At 36.2% G+C, this 17138-nt stretch overlaps 1 protein-coding gene across 1 annotated transcript; it reads left to right on the top strand.

Annotated features, from left to right (window-relative positions):
* The first annotated feature begins 408 nt into the window (after window positions 1–408).
* On the top strand, window positions 409–13861 carry LOC107020982 (adenylylsulfatase HINT3). The gene is made up of 7 exons (XM_015221545.2): window positions 409–728; window positions 2566–2621; window positions 3253–3310; window positions 10012–10078; window positions 13104–13159; window positions 13303–13356; window positions 13429–13861. Exons 1-7 carry the CDS (start codon window positions 549–551, stop codon window positions 13555–13557), a joined length of 600 nt encoding a protein of 199 aa, XP_015077031.1. The 5' UTR covers window positions 409–548; the 3' UTR covers window positions 13558–13861.
* The last annotated feature ends 3277 nt before the right edge of the window (window positions 13862–17138 follow it).

Here is a 17138-nt window from a genome sequence, read left to right as displayed (position 1 = left end):
AATGGAAAAAAAAAAGAGAAGGAAAATAGTATTTGTATCATACTATGAAACTACAATCTCTTACTATTGATTTTAGTTTACATTCAAAAAGTTTAATTCAACTTTTTTTCCTCCAAAAGTTAGGGTTCTAATTTTTATGGTTGATCTAATTGCTGTTGTTCAACATCTAGTCTTCGAAGTATATTTTTATCTTTACCTTTTTATTTTTCTTCTTTTTTGTTTTTACTGAATTAAATTTTATATTTATTAGTTAACTCGACAATTCTTAGTTTATATTAAGATCATTGTTTGTTTTTATTTTTATTTTTAAAATTAGAACTCATTAACATAAAATTCTGGCTCCGTCTCCGTTAGGAATGGACAAGAGTGTGTACATCCCAACCTTAGAAAGCGTGGATAAGGCGGAACCAACCACTAGTAGGGCCCCTCTTGTGGCCTTCCTTTGTTTGTCTTCTTCCTCGATTTTCCCCTAACTAGAGAGAAAAATCAATGGCTATACAGTTCCATTTCTACCAAATATTCTTGTTTTTTCTCTTCAAATTAATTTAATGGAGGCAACTTCAACTGCAACTGCGCTTCGTCGTCTTTCTCTTATCTCTTCCCATTTTCGTACTCATTGCTCGTCTCTTCAAGTCTCGGCATTCAATTGCAGCTCCACCGATGGTGAAAATCATGAAAATGGGTGTGTTTTCTGTATGATTGTTCGAGGTGAAGCACCTGCTTTAAAGGTACAGTCCTTATTATCACATTTGTTAAACATCCGGTTTACTCACTTGGGTCAATTTGTATTTGTTTTCAATTAGTTTCTATAATCGAATTGGGTCGATTTTTATAGTTTTTCAGCTGTTTTAATGGAACCCTTTTGAGTAAAAGAACAGTCTTTGAAACAAATTCCACCTTCAATTCTGTGAATTCTTAATGACTACTACACCAATTAGAAAGTAGAATGTTTGGTTTGAGGTGATTTTGGTATGTGATTCGTATTTAACTTATGGGTTTGGAAGAGTATATTTGAATGGTCTGTAAACACTGGTACATGATGATCCCCTTTTGGGTACAGTACACTCATTTTAGGTATATTACTAACATGATTGTTTCTAAATTAGGCATTCTACTGATGGATGTCTTAACTAAATTAGTATGAGATGCCAAAAGAACAGGTTTATATAAGCTGTACAAGCCTTAGTGAGCAGAGTTTACCCTGTACCTGAATTGGTGGGAAGTAGCAGGTAACTCGTGGAATTAGTTGAGTTATGTGCAAGTTGGCCCGGACACCGCGATTATTTGAGAGAAAACAAAGAACAGGTTTATAAAAGAATAAGTGGAACTTATTAGTTAATGAATAAGCTATGCTTCAAGTTTCAGAGTTGTTGGAGTTATCTACCCCGTAGGTGCGGGCAAGTGATAGAGTAACCTACATTGGTTGATGGAATGAGTTGTTATGGCTTTATATGGTTTTGGACAATCTTTCACTTCCTAAGCTAGCTTTTAGGATTATGCTAAGCCAAGTATCTGCTTTCTTTATATGGCATTCATGTTGAACCTGTCCTATTGTTGTATTTACCAAGTTGTGCACCATGCTATGTTATTTACAATGGAGATGTTCATCTTCCTGAGCATGGGGCAGGGGTGGGGGGGTGGGGGGAGAGGTGTTCTTGGAGTATCCATGTTGGTGAATGGCACAAGTTGTTGTCTCCTTATATGATCTTGGATAGTCCTCTTTTTATTACTTTAGTTTTAGGATTTGTTGCTTTCAAGGGTCATTTTTACTGCAGCAAGAGGTATCATTTAAAGGAAGCAACTTGATAGGCAAAGCCAAGTTTCACAAACTAGATATTCTGCAGAGTTACTAACTCTGGTTTTGAAATCTTGTATTACTTTAAGTATCAACAATTGTAAAGCACAAAATGTTCATAAGCTCCCAACTTGTTGATTGTGATAATGAAAGCTTGATATAGACTGAGTCTAAGGACAAAATTTATTGTGATAAAAAGTTGCAGACTTTTTGTGAGATAAGTAATTACAACGATAGCTACTGATTGACTCATGAGAAATAATTTAATTGGATACCCCAGTGGGATGACCAAACAATCAAAAGAGTTGGAGTGACGACCTTGGAACCAAGATTCGAGTTCCAGTAAAGGTTATATTAGGTGACTTTTTCCCATCTAGCACAGTTATGTATCAGGTACCCTTAGGTTGGTTGAGGAATGTGTAACCCGCTCTTTAGCTCAGGAGTGTGCAAGCTGGCCCAGATACCGTAATATCCTTAAAAGGAGTTGAAATTGTTACATGCTCTTCTCAGTCTTGCTTCTTATACATTGTGTACTTGCAAACAAGTTGTCGAAAGATAGATGAAATGAAAAGCTATTTACTACAAAGATATTTCTATCGTGTCCTTTTTACAATGCATTTTCCTCTGTTTATTTTTCTTTGCCTGAAGAGAAAATTTTCTATACTCTTGTGATATTCAAAGGGTGGAGATAGAAGGGGTAAATGATGTGGAACAATGCCTCTGCTTTGTGCTATTTTTGTAATTCTTGGTGCAGTTTGATTTAACTACAGGTCTATGAGGATGATGTATGCCTCTGCATTTTGGATGCAAACCCATTGTGTTTTGGGTAAGGTATCTTCTTCCGACCATTATCTATTTTGGCATCTTTTGAATGTATTTCTTGCTATCTTGACATTGGAAGATCCGTTTAGCCCAGCATATGCATTATGTCATCTGAGTTGATTCTTTTTGGTGTGTTTGCTGAAAACCTAACCTGCCACATTTGGACCATGATAGGAAATTAGTAATAGAATGGTAATTCAAGGAAAATTCCTTATGCATTCAGTTTATGAACAAAAAGGGAATATGTTGCACATTCTTGAACCATTTTACTCTTTTTTCCTGATAAATGGAAGAGTTCAGTCTATTTTGCTCAAATATGAAAGGAAAAAGAGAGAAGAATTTACAACAACCAAGTTTGAACTACATAAATTCGACCATAGGTGTGCGGATTTCTAGTTTTGCTCGTATCCTAATTAAAGATAATTTACTCACATGGGTCAAACAACAGCTAAGTCGAGTTATCTAAGGAACTTCCACTGAGAAGCAAGTTTCATGTTCCTGGAGCTAATATATTGAAATCTATAGTTTGTTATTCATCTTAGTTTTACCAAATTAATATAGCTGAAAAAATGTGATTAGCCTTGTTATCTTTTTTATCAATATATCTAGTCCAATAATGTCCATAACTTTTGCAGGCACTCGCTTGTCATCCCAAAGTCTCATTTTACTTCTTTGCAAGAAACTCCATCATCAGTAAGTTGCTCTCTTCAAAAGTCATATACCTTAATGTTTTGCTTAATTGGATTGTGCAGACTGTTGTTACGTCTTCCCTTTCTCCTGCATACCCAAATTTTTCTTTTCCTTTAGCCCATGTACTGATGTGATTCTTTGAGTTAACAAAGAACCAATTAACCAGGATCAAGATCTGAAGCTGAAACAATAAATGGATGGACTGATTTGAAAGGGCATTTTTCATCATGTACCCTGCTCAATGCATGAGCCAAATTGATACGAATCTTTTCCCCTTCATTGTCCATGTTGAGATGCTTCCATTGTTCCACTACAATCTGCTGCATCATTGAGCAATACATTCTTAATAATGTTTCATATGTGAGAAGTCTTTTGAAATACAACCATCTTGTCATGTTGACTGGACTTCTTCACGCTTTCACGGGTATATTAATAAGTCCTAGTACAACAACAATCATACCTAGTATGATGTCACAACCCAAAAATGGATGTGATGACACAGCCTAAAACCAATAATTTTGATAAAGTGTGGAAGTAAAAACAAAAGTCCAATAACAATTACTAATACGAAAAACAAGTTAACTTAATTCAATCCCCAAAATCTGGTTGTCACGTGCACAAGCCTCTAATTAAAATACTAGAATTGAAATAATATAGGCAAGTCTCAATTGACATTGTCTTTCAAGTAAAAACAAAATCATAAACAAGAGTAAGAAGGTCTGCTGAGATAACAAAAACTACCTCAAAATCTCCACAAAAAGCCTCAGAATAGAAGGTATCACGAAGATCCGGGCTTGTAACCTACAAAATTTGTAGAAGCAAGGGTGAGTACCAAACCACACGGTACCCAACAAGCAAACCTCTAAGCACAAGCTAAGGGAACAAAATACGGGAACTCCTTACACCCTATCCGAACCTCTACACTACAACCTGCATAAAACCATCGCAACCTAACAATTCACAGTTTACAAAGCACACAACTCAACAAACACACTCTAATAGATTACATATTCTCAATAACAACTCAATATTCAATAGTCACAAGTTTCAGAGAAAAACATTCACAACATCAGCAAAACACAAGATCAAGTTCATCAATGATAAAATTGTGCAATACAATGTCAAGTATAGTGATACATGTCTGACCTAATGATACACACTCGCTGTCTCTCAGTCTAGGACCCATAGGGACATATCTATCCATACATCTGTCGTGGCGTGTGATATGATCCTCAATATATAGTATCCATCGCGGCGCGCGATACATCCCTTAAAATATAGTATCCATCGCGGCGCGCGATGCGTTCTTTGAAATGGTATATTCTCTTATCACATAATACTTATCACAACCATGTCTCAGATGCAATGCAAATTACATGTTCAAACAAATAATGAGGAGGTAACCATTTTAATAACAAGACACAATTCACAATAATGAAACTGTGATACATCAACTAATAAGTAACAAGCCTGCAAATCATTCTCAAACATCACACATCAACAATTAATCACATCACCTTTTTATAATCCTTTTTCCATCATTAGAATTATTCAACATGAACAAGCCAACCCATCACCAATTCCTATTACTCCCAAACACATATTACAAGGAAGTACGCGAATCCCATACACTTAATAAGGGTTTAGAAATCCACTTACCTCATATAATCGAACAATCACTTCGGGACTTGAGCCATTTTTTTTCGTTGAACTTCCAAATCAATGCAATCTATTCAAGTCCATATTCACAATAAGATTTCTAAACTAACAACATTCATATTACTATAGGTTTAGCCTGAAATGAAGAATTAGGTTGGGGCCCTCCACGACCCCTTTGGGAAGTACACTGTCGCATCAGGTGATCGGGGTCTCCACAAGTATAACAAAATCTCTGACCCGGGAACTGCTGTGCGGACCCTGAAAACATACTATAATTGCCTCGCCCTATAGGTCGCTGTTTTGAACCGGGACCCGCGCCATAAGAACCCAGAGGTATCTGACCACCCTCGAATGTCGGCATAGATGTGTGAACGGGTCCCTAATGTTGTTGAAAGGAACCACTCCCTCTGTGTAACTCCCTGCCTCCAGATGAGGCACCATGAAACTGACCTGATGTACGGACCCTTTTAAGGTCCCCAAACTCCTCTCTCTCCATCAATTCCGCCTCTTTGGCGGCGGTCACAATGGACTGAAAAGAAGCCCCCTTTGGAGATGCTCGAAACACAGCTGATTTGATAGAGAGTTATCCCCCTCACGAATCTACGGATCCTCTCTGTCTCGTATGGAATAATAGCCAAAGCTTGCCTAGTTCTCGACTGGAATAATAGCCAAAGCATGCCTAGACAACTGGCAAAAACATGCCTCATATTCTATAACAGATAAGTTGTCTTGTCTCAAATTCTCAAACCTCAAACGACTCTCCTCTCTTACGCTCCAAGCGATAAAATGGTCATGAAAGGCACTAGAAAACTTCTCCCAAGTCACTGGAGGAGATCCAACTGGCAAAGCCCCCGAATAAGTCTCCACCATTCTCTTGCTGACCCACGAAGCTAGAGTGTAGCATATCGAACCCCATGTGACTCAACTAATCCAACAACCTCTAGTAACTCTTGGCATATAGTCAGAAACTCATGAGCGTCCTCAGTTTCAAGGTGGGAAGAGTGAGGACGCTCATGAGTTTCTGATTACATGTTGAGAGTTGCTAGAGGTTGTTGGATTAGTTGAGTCACATGGTGTTTGATATGCTACACTCCAGTTCCGTGGGCCAACAAGAGAGTGGTGGAGAACTTATTCGGGGGCTATGCCATTTGGATCTCCTCCATTGACTTGGGAGAAGTTTTCCCATGCCTTTCATGACCGTATTATCCCTTGGAGCGTGAGAGAGGACAGTCGTTTAAGAATCTGAGACAAGACAACTTATTCGTTATAGAATATGAGACCCTTTTTGCCAGCTGTCTAGGTATGCTTTGGCTATTATTCCAGAAGAGACAGAAAGGATCCGTAGATTCGTGAGGGGGCTGACTTTCTCTATCAAATCGACTGTGTTTGGGGCATCTCGAGAGGGGGCTTCTTTCCATTCCATTGTGAGCGTCGTCAAAGAGGTGGAATTGATGGAGAGAGAGGAGTTTGGGGACCCTAAAAGGGCCTGTACATAAGGTCAGTTTCATGGTGCCTCATCTGGAGGTAGGGGGTTACACAAAGGGAGTGGTTTCTTTCAGCATCGGGGACCTGTTCCTGCATCTATGCGGACATCCAAGGGTGGTCATATACCTTGGGGTTCTTATAGCGCGGGTCCCGGTTCCCACTAGCGACCTATAAGGCGAGATAATTATAGTGGGTTTTTAGGGTCCGCACCGCAGTTCCCGGGTTAGAGATTTTGCTATACTTGTGGAGATCCCGATCACCTATTGCGACAGAGTACTTCCTAAAGGGGTTGTGGGGCCCCAACCTAATCCTTCATTTCAGGCTGAACCTATAGTAATATGGATGTTGTTAGTTTCGAAATCTTATTGTGAATATGTATTTGAATATATTGCATCGATTTGGAAGCTCAACGAAAAGCAAAGGCTCAAGTCCCGGAGTGATTGTTCGGTTATCTGAGGCAAGTGGATTTCTAAACCCTTGTTAAGTGTATGGAATTCGTGTACTTTTTGTAATATGTGTTTGGGAGTAATGAGAATTGGTGGTGAGTTGACTTGTTCATGTTGAACAATTCTAACGATGGAAAAAGGGTAATAAAAAGGTGATGTGGTTAATTGTTGGTGTGTGATGTTTGAGAATGATTTGAAGGCTTATTTGTTGATGTTATATCACGGTTGTGAATTGTGTCTTATTATTAAAATGGTTACCTCCTCATTATTTGTTTGAACATGTCATTTGCATTGGTTCTGAGACATGGTTGTGATAAGAGGATGTACCATTTCGAGGGACGTATCACGCGCCGAGCGATGGATACTATATTTCAAGGAATGGATCGTGCGCCGAAATGGATACTATATATCGAGGGTCGTATCGCACGTCACGACAGATGCGTGGATATATATGTCCTCCATGGGTCCCGGACTGAGAGACGACGGGTGTGTATCATTAGGTCTGACATGCATCACTATACTTGACATTGCATATTTTCATCATTGATGAACTTGATCTTGTGAGTGCTAATATTGATTTGTTACTGACAATATGGAATCTGTTAGAGTGTTGTAGGATGGTTTTATGCGGGTTGTAGAGGTTCAGATAAGGTGTAAGGAGTTCCCTTAACTTGAGTTTAGATGTTTGCTTGTTGGTTATTGTGTGGTTTGGTAATCACCCTTGCTTCTACAAATTTTTGCAAGTTATGAGCTCGAATCTTCATGATACCTTTTATTTTCTTTATTGCTGAGGCTTTTTGTGGAGATTTTAAGGTAGCTGTTGTCATCTCAGTAGACCTTGTTTCTCCTGTTTATGATTTTGTGACAATGTCATTTGAGATTATTTCAATTCTAGTATTTACATTAGAGGCTTGTGCACGTGACAACCAAGTTTTGGGGATTGAATTAAGTTGACTTGTTTTTCGTATTAGTAATTGTTATTGGACTTTTGTTTTACGTCCGCACTTTATCAAAATTATTGGGTTTAGGCTGAATTGTCTTGGTGGGATAAGATGAGTGTCATCGCATCCATTTTTGGATTGTGACATGTGAGCTACAAATAGGGTTTGGGGAGGGTAGGATGTATACAAACCTCACCCTACCTTTGTGGTGGCAGAGAATCTGTTTCCGAAAGACCCTCGGCTCAAAAGAGAAGAAAAAAAAGAATTCGAAGCAAGGAGAAAACAAATAGAAAGATACAAAGCAAATGTGCAACAAAGAATAAGAAGCTATGTGAATACTAAATGATCCTACTAGTACAGAGAAGTGTAGAGGAGGCTAGCTTTGGATGTGAGTGTACTTGATTGGCCGACGCTCTACCTCAATCACCAAAGTTGGTCTGGCTATCGCTCTGTGGAACATACTGTTAAGCTTTGCTAACACATTCTTAGCGCACAATACCCTGAAAATGAGCATATTTCAGCCACATCGCTTCAATATGATCTGTGACATCCTCATCAATCTCCCTGTCTACTTGAAACTTCTTCTTTTGGATATGACTTGTGCATCGATCTTTACTTCCACCTCTGCCTCATGCATTACATCATTGAACTTACACTTTAGGTACTTTGTATTAGTCCTACTTAATGAAAGTTTTAGACTCTAGGCTTTGTCTCCAAACTTCTAGCTTATCATTAGCTCCATTACGTGTCTTGTCAATCAATACTATGTTATCTGTGAATAGCATACACCACAACACTAACCCTTGAATATGTCACGTCAATTGCTCATCCTATGGGCTGATCCCTGGTGCCACCTCTTCACATCCTGAAAGTGGTTTGAGTCCTCTCCAACTGTTTTAGCTCAGGTCTTGGCTTCATCGTACATATCCTTAATAACCCTAATGTAAGTCATAGGTACACCTCTAGACTCCGTACATCTCTAAAGGACCTCCCGAGGGACTTTATTGTACGCCTTTTCTTGGTAACACCATGTGTAGGTCTTTCTTCTATCCCTATATTGCATTAACATTTTCCTTACAAGATGAATGATTTCTGCAGTCGACCGCCTCGACATGAATCCAAATTAGTTCTCGGAGATAGACATTCCCCTCCTTATCCTTGTCTCCACCATCCTCCCCTAAACTTCTATAGTATAACTTAGTAGATTAATACCTCTCTAAATGTTGCAATTGTGACGATCACCCTTTTTCTTGTACAATGGGACCATTGTACTTCACCTCCACTCTTCTGGAATTTTAGAATGTCCTAAAAATGACATTAAACAACCCGGTCAGCCACTTTATACCTGCATCGCCTGTGTACTTCCAAAAATCCACCAGGATTCATCTGGCCCAGTTGCTTTTCCTCTTCTCATCTTACGAACAACCCCCTCAACCTCTGCAACCTTTATTCACCTACAACACTCAAAACTCTAGGACTCTCGGAATGTTTGCACTCCCCCAATACGATATCCTTATCCCCCCTTCGTTCAATAATTTATGGAAATATGTATGTCACCTCTGTCTAATGTGCGTCTCTTCTACCAACACTTTGCCATTCTCGTCCTTGATGAATATCACTTGGCCCAGGTCTTGAACACTCCTTTTCTTGCCTGACAAGCCTTAACAACTTCATATCCCTGCTTTTGTTCTCGAGCTCTTCATACAAGTACTCAGAAGCTGTTGTCATAGCCGTCGTGACCGCTACCTTTCACCTGTTATGAAGAAAAAATTAGTTCAAATAACATATCTGTAGCAGCCTAACTGTTGATTTGAGTTTTTTCTGCCCTTGAATTTGGACAGCACATTGTATTAGTATACCTGATGAGTTGGATGTGCTTACCATTTCATACCTAAAAACTAGCATGCGTCTTATTTTTTCTGCTTTCTCTGAAAATCTTTTAGTCATTGGCCAAAGTAACCATTCAGAGTTATGTTCTTTTGTTATAAGATTTTTACATTGTCATACTCTGATGAAAGATGTTATTTCCTTTTGGGTAGCTTTAATTAAACGGCCCAGCTGCTCGCCTGCTTTCACAACATAGTTAGGATTCTGCTTTATCCCTTAGAAACATACGGAAGTCTACAAGTTTTCTGATGAATTTTAATTTATTTATTTTTGCATTTAATTGCAGGTTGTGGCTGCCATGAGTTCAAAATTGCCCTTGATTAGCAGTGCAGTCATGAAAGCCACTGGTTGTGGTATGTTAATTTTTTTCTTGATGACAAATCATGACTGTTTTGCTTTATACCATATGTATATTGATTTTCTTTTTCCTCTTTATTTCCCTTCAGGGAAACATATGTTTGTTTCTATAACTGTGTTAATTGTGCTGCTAGTAATTCTGTTCTTGTGACATCTCTCTCAAGTCCTTTGTGTTTTGCTGTTTATAATGGTAACCAGGCAATTAACAAAAATAGGAGCGGTTCTTTTTCTAAAATGGTGCAATTAGGCTGGATAGTGAACCCTTGTGTATAAGCTATATGCTTCTGATGGGTAATACTGCAATATTACAAAACATAGAAGCTCTTTTCCCCCTTAGTGTTATGTGGGAAAATATCTTGAGTTTGAATAAGTGTGAGAAGTAGAGAACCTTGAGGTAATGGTTGTGGAAGCAGAGGAGAGAAGGCATTCACGAAGTAGAGAACCTTGAGGTAATGGTTGTGGAAGCAGAGGAGAGAAGGCATTCACAAAATGCTCACCATGAAAATTGATTTTCTTCCTGTTGGGTAATCCCCCAGCTACGGATTGTCGACATCAATAGTTAAGCATCAAGTAACTTAACAAAAAATTCTTAAGCTTTAAACTGTGGAGGATATGTATCGATTCACCTATTTTTGGCTGTCTTGCAGAAAATAGTACATAGATGATTGAAATGGTTAGGGGTAGGGACTGTCCTGGTTGTAGCACAAGCAACACTGAATTTGTGCTTCGGCACTAAGCACTGTCAGGTAGTGTTAAGTTAACTTCCCCTCCATAGTCTAACTGTCACCTTGGTAGAGGACAGATGGCTAACCTAAAGCTTTTAAGTGAAACAAATATGTGGCTCCATAAACTTGGTGACGAGTTTCACTTGGATACCTCAACTAAAGCTTGTCCCTATAGAACACCTGAACTCCATTCAAATTATCCTATTAGACACAACTTGCTGATATTGCACATGAGGTGAATCTTAATCGTAGTACAGCACGTGAATTGTTCCAGCATTTGTCCTTCCTCATTCTCTCTACTAGCTTCCTCCACCACCATATCCAATATATTCCCTCTCCCTGCCACCACCTCCACCACTTTATTTTCTCTCACTGTCATCACTCCACCGTGTATCTACCATTTTCATTCATCTTCTCTTCCCAGCACACCATTATATCCACAATTCCTCTTCATCTTCTCTCCCACTGCTGCCACATGCACGAATTTTCAAATTGCAAAAGCTTATACTTTTTAATTCGAACTGTCAAACCATACCAAATATAATTTAATGGCTAGCACTATGTCAGTCACTGAATTGGGAGGACAGGTAATCGGCAACAGAGGACTCCAAAGATATGGTGGTTTCATTAAAACTTTCAGTTGATAACCTTCAAGAGAACTTTTTGATGCGGCACCAAATAAAAAACCAAATTTGAAAAATTGGATTTTTTGTTAAAATCCATCACTGCACTTTGATGGCCAAATTGATGGCAAAAAGATTCTCCAGGAAGACCTCATAGGGGCCTATGACGGTGGGAGTTCTGAATAAACATAATAATAGTATAGTATAGTTCTTTTGTGTTGTCAAAAGCCACCAAAAGTTGGGTGGCGTTGTCTGATTCGCTACTTTTGCCTTGTCCTTGTGCGTGAAGTTCAAACATTGTGTTTTTTCTACTGACTGGTCATGGATAGTTTAATCGGTACACATTAACAGAAGCCGAAGTATCTAATGGGTACAAACCTCATTTGAGGTATTCAAGTGAAAATTGTTGCCAACTTTAGTGAGCTGCATATGTATTTCACCAAGCTTTTATTTAACACATGTTGTGACTTTATCGGAGAAGATGGCTTCAGTATCTTGAGAGGAAGAAATGAAAGGAATATAGGAGAAGAGGATTCAAAGAACTCGAAGAAGAGATTAAAATGACATGTTTTTCTGTGGTCCCAAAAATTCCACGAATTACTTAGTTCGTTGGTTTCTTCTTGAATTCGAATTGTTTGAATTCCTACACAAACTTTACCAAGTTTCAATTTGTCACGGGTATACTTTACTATAATGTGTCTTATAGAACCTTTTTGAGAATGGTCACTTGGACAGTATATCACATTTGTTGAGAGATTTTGATGTTTAGTTTTTTCAAAGCAAGAAAACTTCTATTAGTCAGTGTTTAGCCTAATTAAACTGTAACCCATATCTCCAATATCCTTAATGTCTGTTTTCCTTTTCCACTTTCGCATTCTAATTTTTGAGACGAACAAAGGTCAACAAAAACTATAGCTACCAAACTAAGCTTTAGGCAGGGGTGTAGCTACCTTATTTGAAGGGGCCTTTCGGCGGAAAATTATATTATTTATATATGGTTAAAATAAGTTTATATGTATATATAGTGGATGTCAAACCCCTTTCGGCTATCTATTTCTACAGATTTTGAACCCCTTATTAAAAATTCTGGCTACGCCTCTGGCTTTAGGGGTGGAAAACCCAAAAAATGGCCAGAAGGAATAGTGGAAAATTTGAAGACGGAGATGTTGGTGTGGGAGTACATTCTGCAGAACTTTGCTGCTGGAACTCCACTTATCATTAAATGAATAAGGATGGCAACAGTAATTGGTGTTGTCAAAGGCTCGTTTGAGCCTGAAACAAGGTGCAAAACATGTTGAATGCTTCACTTTGCTTAGCATATGCTTTAATGTCGTTAAAGACTCTTAAGACCGGAAGAGGCGATACTAAATCATTGATATTTACTTTATTGCAATCTTTTTCAATTTCTTAGTCCAAATATTTGTTATTTATGTTTATGATTATTAGTCTTGGACCATACATACGTATTCATATTTTTTTTCTCCATTTACACCTTTCTTATTAGCCCACTATTTGTTTACACTTTGCGTTTATTGCCCCAACGGACCTTAGAGCTTTTTTGCGCTTTAAGCAGGCATCCAAATGATGCCAATTATGTTTGCTCTCTCCCCTCACCTCTCCCCCAATTTTGATGTAAAATCACGGTCTGACTCACGAAAGTTTAAAATTTGCAGATTCATTCAACTTGTTAGTTAACAACGGGGCAGCAGCTGGCCAGGTTATATATCACGTATGATCCCAAAACTTGCAAACAATAGTTTGATACTATTATTGATCCAAACAGCTTCTTTTGTGTGCTTTTGCTTTAATAGCTAGTATTCTACTTAAGAATGCTTATACTTATGATGATTTATTTTTTCATGGCAAGTTCAGACCCATATTCATATAATTCCTCGTAAAGCAAGCGATTGCCTCTGGACTTCTGAGGTGCTAATTTCCCTTTACATTCCTCATTTACGGTTGTTCTGATAGCAGTTGATAAAGTTGATTGTTTTACAGACCTTAAGTAGATGTCCGCTGAAGTCAGACGAGGCTCAGAAACTTGCAGATGGTATTAGAGAAAACTTATCAATTTCGAACAACATTGAAGATAGTAAGGGGCAAGGATCAAGTCTCATTGTAAACTAGGGATGTACATGTTCTGTCGTTCAGATCGAGGTATGCATACACACATGCAAAAAAAGAAAAGACGTGTACATATCATGCAACAATCACTGATTCTGAATTCACCGACTCTAGATTTTGAATTTGCCTCTGTTGTAAACTATTGTGAAAACATGAGCATACGAGATGTATTTTCGACCTGTTGTTCCATTTGTTTTCTGATTCAGTTGCTGCAGGACTGATGAAATGAGCTGCATTTGTTGTAAATTAGCTTGTGAACTTCTAGTGAGTGTATATGAGCAATCTTTGTTCTTCTTCATATCTATGATACTTTGGGTGTCCAAAAATTTGCTCCATTCATCTACTTGACACCTCTAATTATGTATGATATAATATTGTTTGTTTCGATAGTTTTAACTATCCTAGCAATATCTTGCAATAGAAAATATACTATATCATATAACATAATTAAAGTGATCGATTTCGGAAAAACATGATTGTTAAAGTAGGAAAAAGGACAACTACATTTTCAAAACTATCGTAAGTTGTTACGTATGTATTATTCGTCATATTTTTGCGACATTGGTATCCGTGCCGTCGAAAAATTAGAGCATATATGTCTTTTATACTAATGGACATGCACATGTCATAATTTTATCCACCGATTCGATATTTATTCACGTATTTCTATTTAGTCTTCTGTTAGTGTGAAGGACATATATGTTTTAGTTTTTGACGACATGACACTAATATTCCAAAAATATAACGAAGAATTTTTACATATCATTTGCGATAGTTCGCGGTAAGTCGTTTTTCCCTTATAACGAAGGTTTGACAGTATGATATACATAAAGAATATCTCTTTGGCACAAAATTTATTTTCTTTACTATTTTTTGACTAGGTCACTGTATGTTTGTTTGATTTGAATCAGTAACCAATACAAATATATGTAATGATTTCTGTTCAAACTATATTAAAATAATAAAATTGGATAATTTAATTATATGGATTCGTATCCATAGAAAAAATCTAAATTTAAGTAGCAATGATTTGATAGTTCGTCCCAAAAAAATAATATTTTTATATACAATTATAATTTAAGTTTATTTTTTTAATCAGACAAGTTTTAACAGCAAATTTATTGATAACTTGTTTTAGATTATATATTATATACTATATGTTGTATTTTAAAATGCTTTTCCTTTTAAAATTATGAATTTAATTAAATATCATCGCGTAAATTGAAATGTGAAAAATAATACTTTTGGCACATGCAAGCTTTTTGTATGATCCTATCCACAAACTTTTCTCACATGAGAAACCTATTCCATCTTTATCTCCATAAAATCTTGTACTAAAATATTTAAAGTGAAAAAATCATTTTATTTAATCAATGAGTGTGATGGTATGACTAATTCTTTTTAATTAGAGATCTGAAAATTGACTTTTGGTAATAGGGAAATTTTTTTTAGAAGAGATTTTATTAAATTATTTTTAGTTGAAGTATTTAGGATTAATCTGAATTAGTTGAGTTAATAAATTTTAAAAATCAAATAATTAAATAAACTAAAAAAATCACTTAATCATAAAACAAATTCATTATCATTGATATATAAGTGAAACTAAGATTTTGTATTTAGAAATTTAATATTTAGAAAAAAAGATAACTTTATAATTAAGACAAATATAAAATATACATTAAAACTATTGGAGTTTATCAAATGATAGGTAGAAGGCTAGCTCCGCTCCTAATCACCTATAGGTGAGAGTAGGGTAAATGTGATCACAAAACTTTTCGAATGTCTTGGGATTTGCTTATCCTTAAATAGACGTCTTGATTCGTTTTGATTCAAATTCTGAGAATTAAGAAAATATTGTGATTATCTCATTGGATATAGATTATTAAATACTAACTAAGAGCAATACTTTATTCTCTAATAATACTTGTTACTTAACATGAATATGAATTAGTCAGATCAGTAAATATCGAAGTGATATAATTATTTTTTAAAAAAAGCATTAGAATATGACCATGAAAAGGTGACTTGGACTTACTATGTAATAGGCTTAACCCTACAAGAAAAGGTCAGCCAAATGAATTTAGCCAACAACTCCTCTCAAAGGACAAGTAGGCATAGCCTTATCAAGATATCTATTCTATTGAAAAGATTAAAAAACATTATCCAATTATTCTTCACCAGTACCACTCTTTTATAAAATTAATTAGGAGTATGTCCATCTGGCTGTCATTTTGAAATGACATTAACCTAACTAGTAATTGTAGCCAACATATCCATCCTTAATCAGAGATTTTAGATTTGAGTTAGAAATATAAAATTTTATTTGGGAAAAAAGGATAAACATATTCTCAAACTATTGTAACCGATAAGCAGATACCCTTCGTCATACTTTTGGGAACATAAGTGTTTTTGTTGTCCAAAAACTAGAGCATATGTACCCTTTATACTAACGGGCATACACGTGTCATAATCCTATTCATTATCCACCTATCCGACTTCAGATCGATTGATAAGATTGTGCTATGTCCCTATTTAATCTTCCGTTAGAATGGGCATATACACTCTAGTTTTGGACGGTAGGAGTATCATTGTCCCACAAGTATAATGTAGGTTATCTGTATACCATTTACGATAGTTTGGAGATATATTTGTGTTTTTCCCCTTAAATTTATTAGAAGTGTTACTCTGAAAGTCTGAATGGATCTTAGAATGCTTTGATTTGAGTTGAGTCGATGCTTCAACGTAGGCTCTGAACACCAAATGATGGAAAACCAAAATTTTCCTAAAAGGAATGGTTCAAACAAAGAATAAATACTTTCTTGTTTCTCAAAATAATTATCGACTTCTTTTATTCATATGCCTCTTAAAAAGCATTAATAAAGAAAATATTTTAATTATTTTATCCTCTTAAAATATTGTATCACGTACATCTTATTAAATGTATGTATATAATCAATATAAAAGGTAAAATTAAAAAAGAAAAAGTAGTTGATTTTATCTTGATTTCTATGATGAGTATTTTGAATAATAAGATGTTTTAGTAAATATGAAAAATATTTTTGAGATGGAGGGGGTATGGTTTTGTCTTAAATTGGAAAATTTTGTGTTTTCCCTTAAATTATTTGGTATTTATTTAGTGTAGGATTTTTCAAAATATTTTGCATTAATTTATTGGTAAAGAATTAATTTCAACTTTTTTTAATCCAATCAATTATACTAATGATAGAATTATTATCTTATATAGAATATGTGATGAAATAGTTCTACGAAATTTCATAAAATACTCTTACTTATTTCGTTTTACGTACCAATAAAAATTGTCTAATCTATAACTCGATCATCCAAATCCACAAAGGTTGTAATTCTACATTTAAATACAGTTAAAGTATATATAACTATTTACACAATAACCTTTATCAATTATCAAAGATATTCCTATGACACACATTAATTAGTAACCTAATTAAATAGTGTCTAACCTATAATTATAGATTATAGGGATAATGCCCAAGTATCCCCTCAACCTATGCCTGAAATCTCAGAGACACACTTATACTATACTAAGGTCCTATTACCCCCCTAAA

This window comes from Solanum pennellii, chromosome 6 (genome assembly GCF_001406875.1).
Source record: "Solanum pennellii chromosome 6, SPENNV200".
Taxonomy (NCBI): Eukaryota; Viridiplantae; Streptophyta; class Magnoliopsida; order Solanales; family Solanaceae; genus Solanum; species Solanum pennellii.
Note: the sequence above shows the minus strand (reverse complement) of the source record. Positions and strands in the feature narration are given on the sequence as shown.